General features: G+C 42.0%; 1 protein-coding gene across 1 annotated transcript in view; it reads right to left on the reverse strand.

Moving 5' to 3' along the window:
* Nucleotides 1–2782: 2782 nt before the first annotated feature.
* Nucleotides 2783–22771, reverse strand: part of LOC112564278 (pituitary homeobox x-like) — a 34823-nt gene continuing 14834 nt past the window's right edge. Inside the window, exons 2-3 of the mRNA XM_025238979.1 lie at nucleotides 16331–16539; nucleotides 2783–6132 (exon numbers count right to left, since the gene is read on the reverse strand). Of these exons, the coding sequence (XP_025094764.1) occupies nucleotides 5572–6132; nucleotides 16331–16539 (770 nt within the window). The 3' untranslated portion in view covers nucleotides 2783–5571. The remainder of the gene's footprint in view (nucleotides 6133–16330; nucleotides 16540–22771) is intronic.

Consider the following 22771-nt stretch of genomic DNA (forward strand, 5'->3'; position numbering starts at 1 on the left):
CACTAAGGGTTGTTCTTTAAGGTACACTAAGGGTTGTGCTTTAAGGTACACTAAGGGTTGTTCTTTAAGGTACACTAAGGTTTGTCTTTAATGTAAGGGTTGTGCTTTAAGGTACACTAAGGGTTGTGCTTTAAGGTACACTAAGGGTTGTGCTTTAATGTACACTAAGGGTTGTGCTTTAAGGTAGACTGATAGTCTCGATCCACACTAACTGCTCTACTAGTCCTCACTCATTGCCAGTAGTACTCGGCTAGACCAGACTAACCACTCCCTAGACCCAGGCTAGGGGCTTTTCCTCCAGAACAGTTCTAACTACTCTTCCACACCCGCAAGAACGTTCCATGGCCATAGCAAAATCAGTTTTACAGTAGGGTTATCAAAAAAAAAAGTTATCCCTAGGTCTTAATTTCGTGTCTTTCATATTTTGAAAAGCAGAGACACTTACCAAACTTTCTCTCTCTCTCTGTCTCTCTCTCTCTCTCTCTCACTCACACAGAGAAAGAGGCAGCGGAAGGTAAAGAGAGTGGAGGATGGAGGGACAAACACCCCCACACGTTAACAATACTGCTTTTTCCCCCGTTAATCCCAGGCAATTTCTGTTAGAGAGTTAGCGATTGTTACCGATTTTTAAATCGTCCTTAAAACAGTTCTTCCTCATCATACGCAGTTCTGTCTCCTTTCCAGCCCATGTGCATAATCCCCTTTCCATGTAGGAAAAATAAAAAAATCACACCGTCGGCTTCTTCTGGTTCCTTTTTTCTTCCTAATGATATCAGGAGAAAACAAAACAGGATACCCAAGATTAACTATTATCAATTTTCCATTGGACAGGGGGAAAAACCATCCTGAATCAAACCTTATTTTTTGGTTTGTTCTAAAACAGACCTGCTTCAGTGGTGCGATGGGTAACTCTCTGGAAAAAGGACAGAAGGTTGGCGATTACTAACAAACCGTCTGCTCCATGGACAGCAAAGATGGCGGATAAATGTTAAAGGTCAGGGAAGAGATCGAGGACACCAAAGATGGCGCTGGTGGACGCACACAGGTCAAAGTTAACGCTGGTTAAAGATGTAACGTGTGATCAGTTGACGAATCGGCGAACTGGAGAAGAGATATGTAGGGAAACCGTTACAGGATGAATATCTCTCTCGACTGTTACAAAACCGATCGACTGGTTCAAAAAATAACGCACTCGACCAAAGTTATCTCGACTCGTTTGCGCTTTGTTGATCGTGTTTAATCTGATCGAACCACTCATCAGTCAGAAAATTGTCCAGAGGTTATGCACTTTCAACAAGACAAAAGAAAATCAACAAAATGTAAAATATATTGCCCCGATTCTCAGCCATCATTGAATAAACTTGTATTTGTGTGCTGTTTGTGTGGAGAACCCAGTTTTCTTGTCGGGTGGTAACAGAAAAGCTGACATCATCTTTGCCTGTCAGCATATGCATTGATCAGTCATATACTTCCACAAATAAATGCAGGGAGGTTTTAAAGAGAGGAAAAAAATATGAATACTTAAATTTTAAGTATTAAAATATAAAATTTTATTTGCTTGGCCCGAGGCTCCTATCAAGACGGTGATGTAACTTCGAAACACACACACATTTTATTGGTTCGGCCTCGATTTTAACCACGTGACATCACAGTGACTTGCCACAATAACACAGTGATTATACAGATATATATATATAAAGATAAAGAGATAGATAGACAGCGAGAGACAGAAACAGAGAAGCAGAGACAGGAGAGAGAGAGAGATAAATTGAGAGAGAAAGAAATTCATGAAGGTATGAAGGGTTTCCTGCATGCTACAATGATCGATTCGCAGCTGTACAGTTAAAGTGAGGTGACAGGTGGATGACTATAAACTCGAGCATGCTGTGCTAGCCTCTTCATCACTAGCTTCAGCCCGTGCGGACCTCGTCCTCACCCTGTCAGCGCCGGCTGATGCGACTGACGACAGGCTGGGACCCGTCTACCGAGGCTTTGGATGAGGCTACTGCAGACAAAAATGATTTTAAAAGTGTCTCGACTACCAGGCCCCTGTCGGCTATCCTAAGACGAGAGATATCTTCGTTAAAAATAATTTTGTAACATTTTTTCCTACCCTTTCTCCTCCCAACCCCTCCTCCCTCAAATACACCCCTCTCCCTCAAACCAAAATTTGCCTACATGAGAACCTTTCGTAGCTGCACTCTTTGACCTTTCGCAGCATCTCCCCCGCTGGGCTGTTGGAGGTTACGGTAATGGTTGGCGAGCTGGAGGATCAGGTCATGTCATTTACCGTCTGTGTCGCTGGCAGACGACAAAGTTGTCATCGTTTCGCTGCGTTTAGATGACTGAGCCTCGCAGTCGCTCCCAGCACCAGACGACGACCGATGTCGTCCACTGTAAACACTTGTCACTCTCGGCTGCGGTGCCAGAGGCGCTCGGAGGGACAGCAGGCGGAGGATCACAGGAAGATACTGATAGTTGCAGTGTGTGGATATTGTCAGTGACAGTATTCAGGATTTTGAGTTTGTTCTTGGATTCAGATCCCGTTTCATAGGCGCATTGGGATGAGTGAATTGCTTGAATTTTATTTTCTGAAGGAAGACATCGACATTGAAATTATACTATTGCAATAATCGTTGACCATGTTGTGTGGTGATAAAAAGAAATAGTATTGCATGGAAATAGTTCCTGTGGCAATATTTTACAGAGGACGAAAAAAAAAAAAACAACCACTTTGCACTCTCTCTGCCTCGCTTCTCTCAAAATATAAAGAACGATGCCAACTGTCTGGTAGTTGTTTATTGAAGACATACATTTACATATTGTACAATATCAATCATGATATCAATTATGAAATAAAATACAGGCAAGACAAAATGCAACTGTGATGTTTGTTTTATGAATGCAAGTATCGCCACAGCTTTATGCCTTCCATTTTCTGTGGTTTTTTGTTTTTTTTGTTTTTGTTTTTTTTACAAGCAGCTATCGGTAACAGGGACGCTTGGTGTTAGTAAACAAGAAAATGGGTACACACTCACACCGAAAAAGCAGGGACATTAATTAGACAGGTCTGACATACTGGCAACATAGAAAGTTTGTTAGGATGTTGCACAAAGCCAGCAGGGAGGCCAGAGTGCTCCACACACACTGGGGCGTCTCACCACAAAACAGAAGCGACACTACACAGTAGTCCTCCCGAATGGGAGGAGGAAACACGGCCCTCGCTAGGCATGCCGGGGACTACAGTTTCCACAGCAACCAGGGTTCCTCTAGTAGTCCCTACCACACCGTGCTACAGCACCGGACTGCGGTCACCTAGGACTCCTAGAAGGTAGGTAAATCATGGCTTCAATCCAGAAAATACTGGTTCCTCAAATTATTACCGGAAGTGACGTGAAATGACCTCTTATGTACCAGCGCGCACGCATGACATGCACGTGACACTATGTACAGGCAGAAACAAAACGAACAGAGAGACACAGACAGACAAACATACATATAGACAATCTCTTTCACTCACTACCACTCAAGCCCGCAGGCGGACATGCGTACTCGAATACAACCGGTCAAGTCATTCGCACTAATTAGGAATCAACAATAATAAAATATTAATCAATTTCAAAGCCAACATCTGAATCACTTCATATAGGGAACATGGTCATGTATATATATAGAAGTCACTGACAACTGCCAGTGAAAATGATAACTAGCTAAATATCAACTATTTCATTCACTGACTGACCGTCGCTCGGTTATAAGTCTGTGCACGGGGACACCTACAGCGCCCTCTGCAAACGAGAGTTCCTTACCACTCAAAAAGGAAAACTGTCTTTCTCCGTTTAATGTAGCAAGTCGTCTAATGACAAAAATCGTTGTTAACAGGTAAACAAAAACTCCCAGTGAGGGTTCTTTGTGCTTTAACTAATGCGAACACGAATTAAAAAATAACATTTCGAACAGTATTTTGCTCTGAATCATGCCCTCAGTTTAGTTTATTTTTTTTTAAAGAAAAGCATTCCAGTAGTAAAGAAAGCTAGGATGAAGGCATGACTGTGTCAGAAACTTTAAATACAAAATTTCTCTGAACTTATGGCAAGAAAGAGAGAAAATAATCAGCTTTGTTAACAACGAACAAACGAGGAGTTGATAATTGTCCCCCTTCTCTGTCGAACATTAGCAATCGCTAACTTCCTTCAGTTCAAGAAACGTTGTAAAAAATTATACATAGGGATATCAAAAAGTGGATTTTTGTTTAATTTCCTTTGGCACCTATCAAGGGGGAAAAAAGAGAAAAGAGTTTGATTTAAAACTGTTTGGTGAGTGCAGTCTGTATGAAGGTTTGTATATATATATATAGTGTGTTGTGTGTGATTCTGAAAAAAATAAAGAAGAGAAAATTTGATGAAGAAGGACACGAGACCTGTACATCGCACAAGACATTCAAGGGACCTTTTCATTGAAATCCTAGTCAAACACATCCACATAGGGACCGAGTGGTCCATTGGCGCGAAAACGAATTTCTCAAACGGCTGACCAATACTGCGACTTCGCCTCATGCACTTCTGTTTGCATGTTGGTGTGCTCGTGAACGTGCGTGCGTGCTGGCGAGCAAATGCAATCATTTGAGTTTACACAGTCGAAAAGTAGCACAAATTGTTTTCCTTACAGACTCCCCTCCCCTCCCTTTTCTGAAAGTGTGAGAGTGAAGACAAAGGGCTGTGTTCTCTACCATTCATTGTCAACACATGAATGCGCAGCCGCACTCCGTCATTTCTCGCAATCAAGCTTCAATCAAGGTGTCCAAGCAATGATTGTAAATACACTAACACAGTCGCGACCAGCAGCGATGTCTTCTCGTCGTAGGAAGTCATCTTACTCGACCTGACAGCATCTCGATGCTCATTATGCCAACCAAACAGTTCAACATGCCATCTAAATGGTGAATTTTGTTTTTTAAAGTTCTCCTCGGTTATAGTGTTTAAAGATCACAACATTCCGACATTTGACAAGGAAAGTTTACTGGAATACCAGCCACCAATGCGTTTAACAGTTTTGTCTCTGCCGCTATGGTGATAGTCCGTGGTCATCCCGCTTCACTTGTTGCCATGGCAACCTCGAAGAAGTCCCCTGGACGTGATGTCGAGAAAACAAGAGTCTATGTCGCAGTCGTCAAGGCAACGCCAGTTTCTTAACCACCGAAAGGACAACGTCTTTTTCACGTCGTCACGCCGAGACAGCACGTAGCGAACACCTGTGCAAGGATAGGTTGTATTCCGGAGGAAATCTTAACACAACCTTGCTGATGTTCTGCAGCTGGCTTACCTCAGAGTTGTTTAGGGCACGTATCCGTTCTAAATGTATTTTGCTCCCTTAAAAATAAAGACACCAGGTGTCCGACAGTAAGGCTAGCAATGCATCCTCGTTCCCTGGCAGTTTGCGAGAGCATCAGTTGGATTTAATGGCACCTCGTCAAAGATAGCCGCAGAAACAAACAAACAAACAACTAAAAAAAAAAAAAAAATGGCAGTCCAAAGTCCCAGGTCGCATCTGGCCCTCAGCGACCGCCAATCTTCAGACTCCGCCACCGTTGCCAACGGTCGCGTACTGACAGGCGGACAAGGTTGGCTGGCGCGGAGGCATTGTGGGATACCCAAAAGAGCTGGTGTGGTGCTTGGCTTTGAGCCGCAGGGCCGCGATGCTGTTGGAACACTGGTCTCTGTTGTAGATGTAGGGGGGAGCGGGAGGAGCGTAAGGGCAGGGGGCCGCGGCCGACCCCATGTTGCCTGGCACCGTGCCCACCGAGCCGGCCGCCGCCATCATGGAGGCGGAGTTGATGCTGCTGATGGGACCAGGGGAGGACGAGAAGCCCAGGCCCGGCTGCGTGGACACGACGGAGGAGAGGTGCGGGTTGACGGTGCCGTTCATGTTCATGTTCAGCCCCCATGGGAAGGTCTTGGAGCTGAGAGGTGAGGGGACCTTGGAGGCCCAGTTCTGGTAGGCATACCCCGTGTCCAGCCCGTAGTCGAATGGAGGCTGCATCAGGCCGTTGAACTGTGTGCCGAACCCCGTCTTGAAGGTCTCCATGTTGCGCTCGCGCTTTCGCCACTTCGCCCTCCTGTTCTTGAACCAGACCTGGAGACAGACAAACATATAGTTCGTGAAAATGATTTTCATACAAAAAATATTTAATGCTGTTGGTAAACCAGACATGGATACAAAAATTCATCATCATCATCATCGTCATCATCATCTTGTATTCTTGTTCTTTTCCTCCTTTTCCATCCTTCGTTCATTTTAAACAATAAACGATAGAAATTAATCGGAGATACATGTAAAATACAATACCCCGCATCACAAAACATTAAAAAACACAGACTGCAACAACACTACAATACAAGCATCAGCAACTAAATGAATCACATGTATAGAAACGTTTTTTTAAGGGGATCGTGTTTTTCTTCAGGTTTTTTTTTTTTGTTTGTTTTTTTTGCGGGGGACAACTGGAAGAAGTCTATGAAACGGTTGGCGAGTTGTTGACCACAAACGGTTCTGGTTATAAACAACACCTTGTGTTTTGTTCCACTCAGCTCGACCTTATTGTTGTAATGCTCTGCACCATTATCAGTAACCTGCCTCTTTTGGCTGGGCCCTGACAGCCCCGGGGTGGGCAAACATGCCATTGATTATTTAGCAGTGTTCAAAGCCAGGACGTCTTTCTGCTCCACTGAAAATTTATAATACATCACAGCTCCCGTGTAGTGCGAGGTGTGTCTGCTGAGGCGTGTGGAATGTTGTCACCTGGTGGAGAAATGTAACAACATGGAGAAAGACTTGTCCTACCCATGCTTGCGAGAAATATAAAGACGGAGGACGGTGGGAGAAGTCATCTACCTTCAATCAACCAATCAATCGTCGTCATCTTTTTCCTCATCTTGATGCTTTCAGTTTCCAAATCGTTCTTTTTATAGTCTTCAAAAATGTTCTAGATTTTTTTCTAACCTGAACAATGTTTAACCACAGTTCTCTCGATATAGGAGATGGACAGTAATGTGAGCTTGTCTAGTCTTGATGAGGTGAGACTGTCACAGTATGGCGATGTATTTAACCCCGGTGGGGTCAGACCATCTCAGTGTGCTACCTTGTCTAATCACAGAGTTGAGTGACTCCAACATATGTTAACTTGTCTAAGTCCAAAACCCATCATCCCTGGCTCACCAGGCCAACTTTTCTAACCCTGAGGACGGGGTGCAGCACAGAAGGTTGAGTGAACTGAGACCAGTGCACCTTGCGACCTGACCTGGGAGCCAATGCTTGTACGCATGCGCGTGTCCAGTGCACGTGTTTCCGGGTTTCTTCCAATCGACAAGGAGATACAAAGAACAGTTTTCTCGATCTATTGATCAGATAATCAGTCACCTACGGTGACAGAAGAAAGTAACGGCAATGTGCCAGAGATAGGATTACACAGCAACCATTAGGTATGACCGGCCTGACACCCAGGCGTGTAGACACACTCTCTCAGCCTGGAGACAACCAGCCTCTATGCTAAAACATTATGAGAAGAATTATGATAGCAGCAGGAAAAAAACCCTTTCATGCCATGGATATGAACACGAGAAATAAATCCAGTAACAAAAGGCCTTGTATTTTGTATGTGGACACTAGTCTGGAACCTCGACACTTTGAGCGGGGTAATAATGCTTATATATAAAGTGAGATTAGAAATTCAATGTATTAAACCCAGATATTTTAATTTAAAATGCACTTCAGGCCTCTGTAGATTTTCTGACCAGTTGTGAACAAGTATGGGCAAGAAAATCAAAGATACTTATTTCTTGCTAAAGGACCAGTGTACATACCAGTAATGAAGTTAGAATCGTTAGAAACCACACTGTGACAATTAAGGACAGCTGTAAATAAAATTAAATAAAGAAAAACAAAATATTTTTTCAGCAGTGTAATATATTTCACTATACAGTGGAACCTCGGTTAACGAACTTAATCCGTTCTGGAAAGCTGTTCGTTAACCGAAATGTTCGTTATCCGAAACAATTTTTTCCATAAGAAATAAAGGAAATAGATTTAATTGGTTCCCAGCCTCTGTTGACTCGCTATTTGAAAGTTACAGGCTATATATATATAGGTATTTGTTTTAATGAGAACAGTTATAATGCAATATAAATGGAGTTAAATAAACATAAAAACATTAACGAAAGCATTTAAACAGAAAACTTGCCGTTTTGACGGCGTGGTTGGAAACAGGTGTGGGGAGGAAGGGGTGGAATTACTGCTTTGAATCCCCTCTCCATGAGCGCACGTGACATTATAAAATCGGGGAGACTTCCTTTTCTGTAGCTTTGAGGTTGAAGAAAAAAACTTGTCCAGTGTCTGCTTCTTCTGCCTTTTTTTTTTTTTTGTAAAACTCTTCGGTAATACGACATCACATATCCGACAGACGCATGCCACCTTCATACTTTGAAATCATTTCCTTTTTCAATTCATTTGTTGGCCGCGTCCTTGTCATTACCTCACTACTATTAATTGCTCTTAATCTTCTTTGGAGCCATGATTGAGGATTATCTTATTAAAATAAAGCACAACAATCACTAAATAAGAAGGATGCGCACAGGTAAGGAACGACTGATCGTAACTGTCTCGAGCGCGAATGATTACATGCTGGTCGGTCACGTGTGGTTCACGTGGCTGTTCGTTATCCGAAATTTTGTTCGCTATCGGAGACAAATTTTTAACGAAATTTTTGTTCGTTATCCGAAATTTTGTTCGCTATCCGAGACAAATTTTTAGCGAAATTTTTGTTCGTTAACCGAAAAATTCGCTATCCGAGGCGTTCGCTAACCGAGGTTCCACTGTATGTTAAATGCTTTCAGTTTTGCTGCATATTTTTTGCTTTGTATTTGCTTTTCATAAGATGTTCATGACAGATGTAAAGATTTGTGATTGATATTTATGCACACCCTTTCCTTTAAATAGCAATGCGTGTAGGAATACAGTTAGACATGTAGATATTCCAAAAAAAAAAGTTAAGTGAAAAGAAGCAGACAAGATTTGGACATTTTCCAAAACCTTCTAGTTTAAGGAGTCCTCATGATCAGGAAATACAACATCCTTTATTCCCTTTTGAAAAAAAATTAATGAGGCGAACCACATTATGTGCAGTTGAAATTTCTATATTTCTCTCAATGGCATTGTGGGACTATTTATGCTAGAATTTTGCTTTTCTCAGAAGGGCTGGTTCTCTGCACGAACGCTTCCCACAGGCTCCTTTATGTATTGAAATAGAAATTCAAACATTTTTATTCAAACACAGTCTCGGGTTGTGAATACGCAGTGGGACAACTGATGGAGACGACGGAGGAGATGGTGGCGCTAGGTGCACACTCACACATACGTGGTCCATAGACGATCCACTGTATGATGGCAAGCCAAGCTGAACGATGAATTAAATTTTAATGGCCACACGGCAGGTTAAACGACCTTCGATAATTTAACGCCGGCGTCGTCGGGACTGTCGCCAAGAGATGAGCTGCTGTTAGATGTCGGCAACGTGGAACAAGAAGAAGCAGAGGATATAACTATGTGCAAAGAGACGAGGGGAGTGGAAGAGGAGGAAAGAACAGTCCCTAGTCAAGAACACCGTCTCTAACGAGGGTAGTAAATAATTAAATTGTTCTTAAGAGCACGTGCCTCTTGAAGTGACGACCACGACACTAAGGTTGGAGTTTTTACAGGTCAGTTTTGCCAACAATCATTTTTATTATTTATTTATTTATTTATTTATTTATTTATTTATTTATTTATTTATTTCACAATTGTTATTGTGTACTCAACATCAGACCTGCACAAACACTTTAGTCTACAAGGTCTCACACTGACACCCCTACCTACTTTTCTATCAACCTTTTCTTTCTCTCCCGTCTCCTCACCTCCCATCCCCCCTTCGCCCAATCCGTGTCTCTACCAGACGCCAAGAAACACACTGGAGGTGAAAAGGCCGCAGAAAGAAGGAGACAGCGCCGAGAAGCAGGATGAAGCTGTCGATAATTCAAGAGGTTGCGACGATCGTAATCTGCCGGTGTTGTGCTCTGCACACTCGTGCACGTGCCTCGTGGAACAGGAACAAACACTCGCGCGTGCGGGCCCTCTGACGGCGCCTATGATGACGAGAGGACACCTGCTAATGAAGCAAGATAACTCTTCTGTTTGAGAGGCGCTCGAGCACCATCGTGCGGCAGTGGAGTGCGCTCCCTCAGCGTCGTTCCCAGATTCCGGAAGGAAGCGGACGTCGGTGGACACACTGCGCATGTCCTTCTGCTTCGTGCCTCGTTGTCAGGAGTTGTTGCCTCGCAGTAAGAGTTTCTGCTTCAGGTTCGCTCCTCGTCAGCATGAATGAAGGTCAGAAAATGACTCGAACTATCACCTTCCGTTTTACGCGAGTGACCTTTAACCTATTGTACTTGCTAGGATATTGTTACCCAGAATGTCTTGGCTTGCTCTTAGGACGATAAACCCTCGTCTTTGCGTTGATTGAAAATAGTTTTACTGATCGTTCAAATCGTTCTAGTGACATATCGGGAAGATGAAATGAGTAATAACATCCACCTTACACAGCAACAACAACGATGATCACATTAACCCAGAAAGGTCGTCTGCTGCGACCGACCCCCTTTTGTTTGCCAGCCTCTCTCACTTTGCTATTCTCATCTTCTCTGTGACCTGTATTTTTTTCTGGCCTTTTGTCACATCATGATTCCGAATCCGACATTGTTCATTTCTTCTCCTTCCGTGTCACCTTCCGATATGCAGTTGATCTCCTTTAAAAGGCGCACTTTATGTTTCTGCATATGCTGTTTAGTTTGCCCGCCTATGGCCTACCTCTGGTTCTCCCCAGGATGTTAATTTGCTTCCCCCTGTGGGCCTTGTCTCACTTTTCTCTATTGCGCAATCATAAAAGTTTTAACTGCCGTTATCCACGATGCGGATTCTAATATTCTGCATAAGGACATGAACAAAATGCTTCCCAGCACCATGCTTCGCAACACTGACGCCCCGTGTTACTGTTTTTCACCCTGCTCAACTTATTTAAAAGAAAGAAGACCTTATTTTATTACAATTAGGTCGTCTCCCCTGACGCCTGTCTGTCTGACGAGCGAAACGTCAGAAGCTGCCATGTAGTCAGATCCCCTCCCACCCCATCAAACTGGAACCCAATACACCTTGCAGTACATACCACGGGTCTGCTAGCAGCTTGCCGGGTAGATGGCCAAGAACAACGACACCCATAAAACACACCTCTCACTGTCGATCATTCGTCCTCCAAGTGTTTTTCTGTCAACTCCATAAGCCGCACGGGATCATCCAACTTTGATGGGAGGCATGCACGAGTCGATGGCTGAATGTTGCTGCAAAGCCCTCGACACGTAGCAGGCACTCGGACTGACTCTTTGAGAGTTAACTACACCAGGTGAAGGTGTATATTTTAACAGCGATCCCCGTGTATTTTTCTTAATTATTTTATTATCTGAGCCGGTCCAGAGGTAGCCATGTTTATAATATCTTTCAGATGTTTCAGAAGGTTTCCATCTACATCTCTACATTTCATTTCGATTGATCACGATTTGTCCAAGGTGACAACAGAAAATTTTGACCAACTATTCAATTCAGCTTTTTGATTAAATAATGTAACATTTGTTTGTGTTTGTTTGTTTTTGATTTTCGTTTTTTTTTTGTTGTTGTTTTGTTTGGGGTTTTTTTCTTGTTTGTTTGTTTTGGTTTTGTTTTCTTTTGGTAGAAGAGGTTTTTGAAAAAAAATTATGAACAAATCCTAAATTGCTAGTGTTTTCTCTGAAATATGAACAGACAGACGAAAGAAAGATAGGAAAAATCAGTGAACGCTACAATAATCATCATTAAGTGCACGTCTGCCTGCTTGCTTGTCCGCCTGTCCCTCCATCTCTGATGATTGTGTCGGAAAGTAAAAGGAAGGGCAACAAAGCAATGATACTGTGGCGGAAAGGCAGTGCCCTCGGCTACCCCTTCCTCTGTCAACTGCGGGACCAGCGTAGATAGATCTCATTATGGGAACAAACACACCGGGGTTCGGCTTGCTCCTGGTCCGTTCCTGCCCTCGGTTGATGACGAGGGCAATGCCAGAGGCAAAGACACTGGGGTGTTAAGTTTGCTTTCTCGAGTGCAGTTGTGGTTACTAATTCGGGAGCGAGGAGTACTTGATCCTGAGAGAGAAAGCTGGCGAGAGAGAGCGAAGAAAAAAGAGAGATTGAAAGACAGAAAAACAATATGACAATGACTTATTTACAAAGACGATAGAAATGTGTTTAACATGTAGTCATCGACCCAAAGAGAAAAAAAGAAAGAGTAAAAAAAAAATAATAATAAAATAAAAAGAACACCCGTGTACATGGACAGGCATACTCAATATATTGCTGTACGGTCTGTTATTCCCCGCGTATAATCAGAACATATTAAAGACAATGGCTTCCTTGTCATCCAGGATGCTCGTCAGTTCAGAGACGGTTGGGAAAATCCTACATTCTGCCTTTATTTCTGAACTGTACGGACATTCTTTTTCTGGTTTGTTTGCTTTGTTTCCTCCAATCACCTCAACAACAGCTTTAAAAAAAATCCCTACACTCATCTCTCCTCGCAGAGTACAAGAGAGGGTAGACCGAATCTTCACATCAAAGGTGTGCAAGCACCCATCAACCCGTCTGCCGCTGTACCCGCATCTAACCACAGTCCTGTCGGTTGGGCCGCGCAGCATTCTGGCAAACACAAACACCACAGCGGACTGGCAACAGCAGCAGGTCTTCTTGTTTAAACGGGTGGGCTGCCACAGGAAGGGCAGAAGGACGTGCGCTGACAGAAGACCCTCGGCAGGTCGCCGGCTCGCCAGCAGAGGGCGCAGCGTTTTGTGTCCAGGCCAGTGTTTGCATGGTGTTTCGCGCCGGACCGAAAATTCCACTGATTTGCTTGTTCGGGGCTCTGGCTGTATGGCAGATATGTACCAGAGAAAGCAGGGGCGCGAGGCATTCCGTATGTACGGCTGCACTCCGCGTGCAGGCAGTCCTCTTTTAAGTGGTTAGGCACGTTCCGAGGGCGGATGTTCGCATTTTGCACGTGGGCGGACGGTTTCGGATCAAACCGCGACGGGTAATTGTACTCTGTTCCTCCCTTCCCTCCCCCTCTCTTCCCAACGAGCACCTGAACCCGTACCCCGTGCTTTCTCCCACACCATCAACATTCCTTCCTCCACACATCTGCAGAAACTGAAATGCTAAGTTTGTTGTTTAAAAGAAAAATTAAAAACGATTAAGTATGCCTTGAGTGAAGTGATGACAGAAAGTTTCCATCAAATCACGAGGATCACCAATCACCTACAGACGAGGGATGCTGATGTGTTGATGTATCGAGGGAAGATAGAACTGGTTTATTGCTGTGTCATGGGCGTAAAATGACTTTTCTATATTTTTCCAAAATCAGTGTTTTTATCTCTTTCTTTACTTCTCTCTGCTATGTCATTTAGGGAATCTTTGTTTGTTTATTTATTTTGTAGTTGATGAATCGGAAGACTCAGTTACGGATATGCATTTTCTGAACGCATCTCTTGGAAACATCGGCATACGATTGTCGGACACAAGATTGTACAGAAGAACCTCAGAATATTTGACAGAGTTCTTTTTCCACCGACCCACCAACTCGAAAAAAGGAAGAAAGGAAGTAAACCTGAGACATACTGCACAGGTATATAAACCAAAGACGCAATGAACAGGAACCACGAGGTTCGATTTACCACATTTAACAGCATTCTTAACCAATGTTGCTAAATTATAGAATATTTCTGGCAATTTTTAGAAGATGGAAGCAAGATCGAAATTTGCCGAACACAGTCACATATTCGACAATGTGCCCAGTTAAGAAGGCCCTTTAACAATACAATTGCATCAAGAGAAAATTTTTTTCCTAAATGAGGAAAGCGGGATATAACTAAGGCCATCTTTTGTTTTTAACTGTTAATTTTCTCGCACTTTGTGGAATTTTTTATCATGAGATTTTTTATTGTTGATTTCCTCGCACTTTAGGGAATTACTATCATGAGATGTTTCAAACTACAGCCTACGAGACCGGCAGCTTGCAGTTAACGGGCTAATATATGGTTGAAAGCAGATGGAGTCAGTGGAGTGTGAACATGAATCGATTTTTAGGGAAACCTGAGAGGCTACACTCTTGATCGCTGCAACGGCAAAAGCGAGTTAATTACAGACATAAAATGTTATCACTATTATCTAAAATTTCCCAATAAACTAAAACGATTTCAACTATGAAATTTTATTTCTTTCTTTTCGCCGTTTTAAAAGGAAACAATATTTTCAACAAAAAAAAAAAAATCCGTCTTGCATGTAATGATCACATCTTGTCCGGTAGTGTCAAAGGGAGATTATTTGATTGTTTCCATTTGTGAATGCCACACGTTGTGGATAAAATTGACAAGAAAATAATACTTTCAGGAGAAGGTGTCCAGCTCCCTCTCCCAATTTTAGACGAGTAGTGGAATAGACGGAAGTTATCTACTGCAGGAGTAAACGGGTGTAGAACAGTGTCTAGAGTGTCTAGCCATAAAAATACCTACATCATCGAAAGATATTAGACACATCCTCAACGAAAGATACCAGAAATTAAATCCTCAACACAGAGACATCTGAGGATTTTAGCTGCGAAACATTCAGCACCACGTCAGCTCAAGGGACACCAGACGTGTGCGTGTGCGTGTGTGTGTGTGTATGTGCGTGTGTGTGTGCGTTGTGTGTGCGCATGTGTGTGTATGTGTGTGTGTGTGCTCTATGCATTGTTCACATTTCTGTTTCACACAGCCAGGCTCAAGCGAACGCCTGATGGCATGTTAGACATACCTTTGGGCCAGAGCAGTGGGGTATGCTTGAGTTGTACTTTTTTACAGAGACTCCCCGGCCCCCGCTTCACCTCCCAAAAAACCCCCAAATCCCCCAAAAAATCGAAAACAATTCTGTACCTCTGAGACTGTTGTTCAGTATTCATTTGTACTTATCGGATGTTTTCTCAAAGAAATTAATTGCATAACATTGTCTAAATAATTCACAAAAGGTTTATTATGCTATTATAAATATGAATTCTTCTTGTTCCTAATCAACCGCAATAAATATGAATTACTGTCATAAATTTCAAATACTTATAAAACCTCCTCCCTTGTTTTGGAAAAAATGGCATTTCCTCGATCTTACTTACCATTGCTACTTCAAGGCAGGAATATATTGACAGACAGACAGATGGACAGACAGACAGACAAGATGTAGCACAATAAAAGCAGAAAATCTTTGCTAAAATAAATTTGAAACTGATAGTAAAAAAGGCCAAAACATACACAGAAAACATGCCAGCCTGTCACAAGTATTTTACCAGCAAGAAAACTAACTTTCAAAGCCCATATATGCAAGAGATAGTCTAAAGAATAAAAGGAGAAAGTGCGTTTCGGAAACCCTGTACAAAATTATTCTGATATGATGGAAAGATAGAATACGGACAGGACAAGATAGGAGAGGGCTTAGGAAGAAAAGCAAAGCTTTACTAAGTTAACTAGACAGGACAAAGGGCAGTAAAGCTCCTTGAAGAATGTGCTCCTGTGCTGTAGACAGGTGAAAACCCCTGTAATTCACCCACTCACCCACTCACCCACCCTCACACACGTAACCACCCGTATGACAACTTCAAGCCTCGGGGCTGTGTGGCACAGAGTCCTGTGGGTTGCGAGCTGAGGTCAGGGCCTGCTGGCTTGTCATGTACACTTTATAAATGTACAATTTAGTAAAATGAGTTTCTCACTCTCTCTTGCCCGAGTGAGGTAACATTCCTCCCTCAATATTAATTCTCAGTCCCTCGCAAGTTCTGCGTTTTCTGATTATAAGCATTTCATCTCTTTAACTCTTTGAGTCAGATAGATTATCCAGACAACTAAAATGAGAGAGAGTGATGGAAGAAAATGAGATACACAATTTTTCTACTGATGTTAAAAATGATTAAAATTATCTACATTGCAGCTAAATTTCTGTTTAGTGGGCCATGAATGAAATGATTAGAATCTTCTGAGTATTTTCGATATTTTATTTCGTCTCAGAAATGTCTCAAACATCTTTTGTCGTGAGTTGACTTGATGTTGACGGATCTACTAGCAAAATAAATAAATAAAGATATAAATAAAGATATAAATAAACGTACACGTTGAAGGAAAGTGAACGAGAGGATAAAAGAAACCAGCACCTACCCGAACTCTAGCTTCAGTCAGATTAGTCCAAGCCGATATTTCTTCACGGGTAGCCATATCCGGGTAGCGGTTGCGGGCAAATGTGGCTTCGAGTTCTTGTAGTTGTTGGCTGGTGAAATGTGTCCGCTGTCGTCGCTGTCTTTTTTTCTTTTCGCCATTTCCATCGCTGCTATTCTCATCCGCTTTTCCTTTTGCACCTTCACTGCCTTCTGCATCACAAAGCAGACACGAAATTTAGGATTTTTATTTAAAAGATTTCTTCTGAAAAGTTTAAAAATATTTAACATAAGGAACAGCCGCCAAGAAGAATCGAGAATTAATGGAGAGCTTGGGAAATGCACGAAATAAAACATTTCCCCAAAACCCACTGCGGAATTGTAAGAATTTTTGCTTGGAGAAAATACAGGAATGAATGACTTGTACAGGGATTAACGAAAGGACGGAATTTTTCTCGTGTTATATTTATGTTACTTCAAGGCCTCGTTTCCACAATATGCTGAGATTTCAGCTTTGGAAAAAACTGTGAAAGTTTAGTTGTTGGGTTTATTTTATTTTTTCTTCAAATGACACATGCATTTTCGAGAAACTCTGGACTTTGGCCAGAAAATTCAAACACACGTACAAACCAAAAATTTAGCCAGTCCAGTAGTTGTGAGAAGCAACTATTGATAGAACAGGAAAGAAAGATGGATTTTTTTTTTATGAGGAGGAAAATATTTTAACAAAGGTGGAAGAGGGGGCAATAATTCCCAAAGGTATATTTTCTGGTAAAATACTAACTAGAGAAAGAAAGAAAAAATCAGAAATGGATAAAGAAACGTAAGAACGGTCTTGAGTTACCTATACTAAAAAAGAAAACCTTCACAATATTTAAAATCTTGTATCTGCAGAAGGCATGTCATAAGATAATGTAAGACAGGACAGGAGTCGCATCGCACTTTCTGTTTGTAAAGTCGGTATTCACTTTGCAACAAGCTGCTAGTCACCTGCATTTCAAGCCCGCAGGAATTCATGTAAAATCATTCACAACAAAATTTCGACTGGAAGTAAGAAATCACCGGCACTTCAATATATAATTAAACGAATATTGAATTAATTGATTTATGTATTCATTTAAAGTCAATCGTTGCCTAGAGCAATCTCCTTCCCCCACAACCGCAAAGATAAAACAATATTGAAATATGTTTCACAGCTTGGGTTTGGGCTCTGGACTTTCCATTTAATTTTTGAAAGATGTTGTTACGAGCTGTAATAACACAGGTATATTACAGCCAGATAATCTTTTCTCATGATGACATGTTTAACACCATGTGACTCTACCTGCAAGTTTTATTAGAATTTCATGTGGTTAAGGGAAAAGAAAGAATCAAAGAGAAAATAAATGAAACGAACAATCAAACAAAAGAAAAAAATAAAGAAGAAAAAGAAAAAAAGAAATGAAAATAGAATGAATAAATGAATCAAACAAACAAACAAAAATGGGAAATATAAGGAAAAGAAAAATGAAACGAAGAAAGGAATAAAGAAAATAAACAAAAGCACAAACTTCTTGTAAAAATACCAATTAAATTATTCTGCGACGAATTATCCATTGTCTTAAAAGACTCAGTGTCTGTTTTAAATTATATCTCAAAAACGAATGTGAAAAAGTGCAGATTTCAATACCGAAACACAGTACAGACCCACTTCCACAGACTGATTTCGTGGAAGGATAACTTCTTTTAGAGTTGTCGGTCCTCAAGCCCAGACTCCGTAACTCCTACACTTCTCATCGAAATACGAAGTGAGGAAGGAACCCATGTCAAATTATTGGAAATCGCAGCTTCAGTTTAAAAGCCTGCTTGTTCTCAAGGTAGGAGGGAAAGAAATAAGCTAGTGGAACATGAAGTCCTTCCTAAAATGGCTTTAAAATACATAATGTAAAGCCTGTCATCATGGCGAAGAAGTTTCCCCAAACAAACTACTTTTATGCTCCACCCAAAGCAAACCCACCCACTCATGCTCCGTTTTTACTCAAGCAACAAACTTTAATTTCTCACTTTATCCCTCCCCCTTTCTCTCTCACTGTCTTTCTCGCCTCTCCCCCAAAAGAGGGGCTCATGGGGAGTTTTATTGGGATGCACGAGGACAGGACCGAGGGCGGCTTTATCCCTGGAGGACGAGGTTTGTTCGTAACACGGGTACGGACACGAACTGTCAACATTTTCGTTCACATGGAGGTTTGGGGGCTGGGAGAGGGAGGGGATCCATCAGCTGTTACCTCTTACAAATTAATAATAATTAATAATAAATTGGTTGTTACGCGATTTTTGTGCCAACTTCTGCGCATGCCTGGCTTATGTTAAGCCTGTACCGTTAATCGCAGGCTTAGGAGCTCCTTTGGGTGATGAAATAGTAAGGGATTAGCAGCAGCCTTTAATAATAATAATAATAATAATAATAATAATAATAATAATAATAATAATAATAATAATAATAATAATAATAATTTTTGGCAAAGGTTAAATAGAGTTTACCACACAGCAAAATATATTCTTAGGAAATAATATCGCCTGCGTTGGACGTGTAGCATCATCTGACAAGCTGTTTGAAGTGCAACCATTTGTTTTCTAGCCCATCTTATTTTTTCTGTATGATTTTATAATTTTCTGTTTCTCTCTATTAATTTATTCATTTTTAACGTTTATTCTTTACTTTTTAACGTTCTTTTATTCCTTCCTCTTTCTCTGTCGCACATTTCGCCTCTCCACGGAGAAAAAATTGTGTGAAAGTTGGATTCATACTTGACATGACAGCGTGATCGTCAAATGTCACTGACCCCCAAACTGTAGTAAACCGAACACTAGCCTTGACTGCTACTTTTTTCCGAGATGAAGCTTCACAGGAAAGGTGTGAGTGATAAGAAAGGCACTGCGCATGCGTCGGCAGGACAGCCGCAGGGCGCGCTGCACGTCGGACCATCAAAGTAAACGTCACGTGCATCAGATTCAGCCATCTGGCGGTCACACCGAAGCTTCTCGCAGACATCGCCAGAACCTGTTTGGCGGCAGAATACAATGACATCCCCAGTGAACACGGCGAATGGTGGAACTACAGCTCACTGCACACTGCGGTTAGTCGCCCTGGGAAACAACGGCGGCAACACCCGCGCTGACATGATGTCACTCGGAACAAAAATATTCTATTTCATCCCTCAGACTATTCAAGATAGACAATAAAGTCCAATGAAATCACGCCTCAAACGATTTTTCTCTCAGTATAGCAGTCTGCATAGACACCTACTCATCATCCATTGTCTGTAAACGACTTCTTCAGGCAATTCACATTCATTTCTACCGAAACTATGAGCTCCATTAATAGCAAATAATGCGATTAACAAGTCAGTGTTCACATCACGTGATGTCCAGTTCAGAGATCATGTGACTTAATGACTAGCTTGGGGGGTTATCTGACGTCACAATGAACTATTGCATATTATCAACTATTGTCCGTTGACGATTGTCACAAGGCCCGGACCTGCTTGTCTCTTTTTTTCTTCATCGGAGTTAATAGATGCCATGGTGAACTGGACCCCTGACTTGCTGCAAGTGCCCCTGAGGCCCCTTTATTCCCCTTCTTTGACGGGAGTCTTTCTGAAACTTTCGTCAGTGGCCAACTGGCCAGAACATCCCCGCAAGCCAACATATTTTGATTTCATATATAGTAAATAATATATATATAACACGTACATGCAACTCGCCATGACATCTGACATGAAGGCGTCTTAGAGGTTGTCATTCAAGTTTTACTTTTATGTTACTAGCAAGGTGTTTCCCGGTCATCATTGCTGGCAATAACCTGTCATGAAGCCCCTACCCATCACATTTAAGAAATCTACCTAAAATACTTTCATGATGTTTATGGCTTTCAATCATATGCAAAGGATTGGTTTTTAATAGTTTCCAACCTCCACCTGCAAATATATTTGAGTGATACTCAGAAGATCAGTGAATGCTTGAGCGCGCACACGATTTGTCTCCCCCTTGGTCAAGAAAAATCTCCTTGACAACGACAACAACGACATCAATAGCATCCCTATAAAAATGCTAATAAAGAGGGAGTTGTTATCGCTGTGGTGTTTATGAGCGTTTACTTCCTTTCGGTCATATTAAAGCTCGCTTCCTACCGCAGGGTAATATCGGGGCTGTGGAGATAAGCACGAGGGTCCAGCTCAAAAAGCCCGGATTGAACTTTGCGCTAAACGGCCAATTGGCTGAAGCCAAAACAACGACCCATCGACCTTCCTTCCACGAAAACTCTTTAAAATTATTTTTTATTAATTTTTTTTTCGCGGCTTTTGAGTGTCTTGGATTTTTTGAAAAGGGGATGGGGTAGTGTTGGTGATGGTGGTGAAGGGGAGGGAGGACGTGTGCTGCTGCGTGAAGACCGTGCTTTGAGAAACGCCGACACTTTGCCGCCATGTTCTGTATCCCTCCACCCGGCCTCACCACACCTTCCAATCACGTAGCGACACTTTTCTTGTCTCCCTCCGCTTCTCCTTGCCTCCCACCCGCTCACCTCCAAGGTAAGGCCCTGAGCGTCTTCTGCTACTCCGTGGAAACCTCGCTATTTTGGGCGGGAACAGCTCGGCCAAGTGTCTACGACCCAAACCGGGGGTAAAGGATGGGGGGGATAGAAAGTGCAGGAGAGAAAACTTCCGCTAACTGCCGCACTGCCTTTATCTCGCCAGGTGAGCGTCACGTAGGCAAGGTGGAGGACAAGGCGGAGGGTGGGGTGCAAGGGATGGATGGATATACGGCGGACAGGTTTAACGGCGAAGGTGAGGAGACGAGGTGCGGGGTACGTGAGTGGAGAGACAATGGCGACGACAGTGACGGTGAAAGGAGTCTGAAGATGGACAGCTGTTTCTTCCAGTCGTGTCTTTGACATGCTGGCAGGTGGAGCTTTGCTCTCTCCCGCTAACATCCTCTGTTTACCCTGTCTTTGACCTTTCTTCCTCTTACAACCCTCGACAGGGAGATCCCTGTCTCTGTCTCTACCCCTCTCTATCTCTCCCTGTCTCTCATTCTCTGCACTGTCTGGACTATCTCAAATTAAATCAATCTACTGCTGCATAAAATAAACTAATATTATATTATAATAATATTCTTCTGGAAACTAAAATTAAATTATTCTACTGATGTATAAAATTTTTTTTATCGTTTTGTTAAAAATTATATATATACAAAATAGTATCATAGTATCCCTAACATAAATATAAAATTAAACCGTCGTCATGGCTTATAAAAATATTTCCTTCTACTGTTGCATGTGGTGAAAGAAGAAGGAGAGAAAGGAAGAAAGAAAGATATAAAAAAACGAAAACGGAACAAAAGGAGATATAGAGACAAATTTTCAGCTGTTGAGGACTTTGATGTTGATTAAAAAATTCGAAAAATAATTAACCAATTAAAATGAAAGAAAGGGTCACAAGCCGTTCTGCATCAGGACCCAGACAGACAAAAATCCTCAGATTTTCATTTTTAAAAAAAACTAAAACAAGAAAAAAATTACACTTGGCACATAATTTACAATGAGACGAGCTTATACCTATCTTCATATATCTCCCCGCAAAATAAAATACATGACTTTTGACCTCATGGCGAGACAGTCACATCATTGTCTGTAATTTACCATTTGAGGTTCTGGCGATGAGCAGGTTAGTTTGACAGGACATGTTTGAGCATCATGTCGTGCTCAGCCCTCCAACAGCGATGTGTGGTGGAGGATGCACGCGCTGGACCCGGTGCGCGTGCAGCTGTTGGTGTATGACAAAGTTTATGAACTGCGGCTGCTGCCACATTAACGGCCATATGTTGACGCCCTGTTGACGCCCGCTGCAATATTGTCGCGCCATTTTGACGAGCTCTTGATGTCTGATTCATTAGTGGTTGACTACCAAGGTGAACGACAAAACGATTACAGTTAAAAAAAACATGATCAGATCCCAAGCTCACATTAAAAATGATGGCTTTGGGTTTGTTGCTAATCGAGTTTTGTTGGGAATGGACTCAGAAGTTTACACAACGCAGTCATTGCAAACATTTGCGAACATTTCTGAATAACATAAAACCAGAATTTTATTTTATTTTGTGTGAATGAGGACAAGAATAGCGATTTGTACTAAAGAAATTGTCTCCGCCCACTCAGTTCTGGCCAGAACCACTAAATCTTTGACGAAGATTGAGATATAACAAAATTTGAAGTTTCTCTTTTTACAATGTCTTCTCGCTTCTGTCATTCCGGAAAAGCTTCTTCTTTTACAAACTACCCCTTCCCTCTGTCTTTTCTGAGTTTTATAACATGTGAGAGGGCAAAATCATACACTAAGAGATTTTTTTCAAAACTGTAGCTAACAAAAAAGTGAAAGGTGAAATCTTCTTCTTTACGGTTTTGATAAAT

Source organism: Pomacea canaliculata, linkage group LG1 (genome assembly GCF_003073045.1).
Source record: "Pomacea canaliculata isolate SZHN2017 linkage group LG1, ASM307304v1, whole genome shotgun sequence".
Lineage (NCBI taxonomy): Eukaryota > Metazoa > Mollusca > Gastropoda > Architaenioglossa > Ampullariidae > Pomacea > Pomacea canaliculata.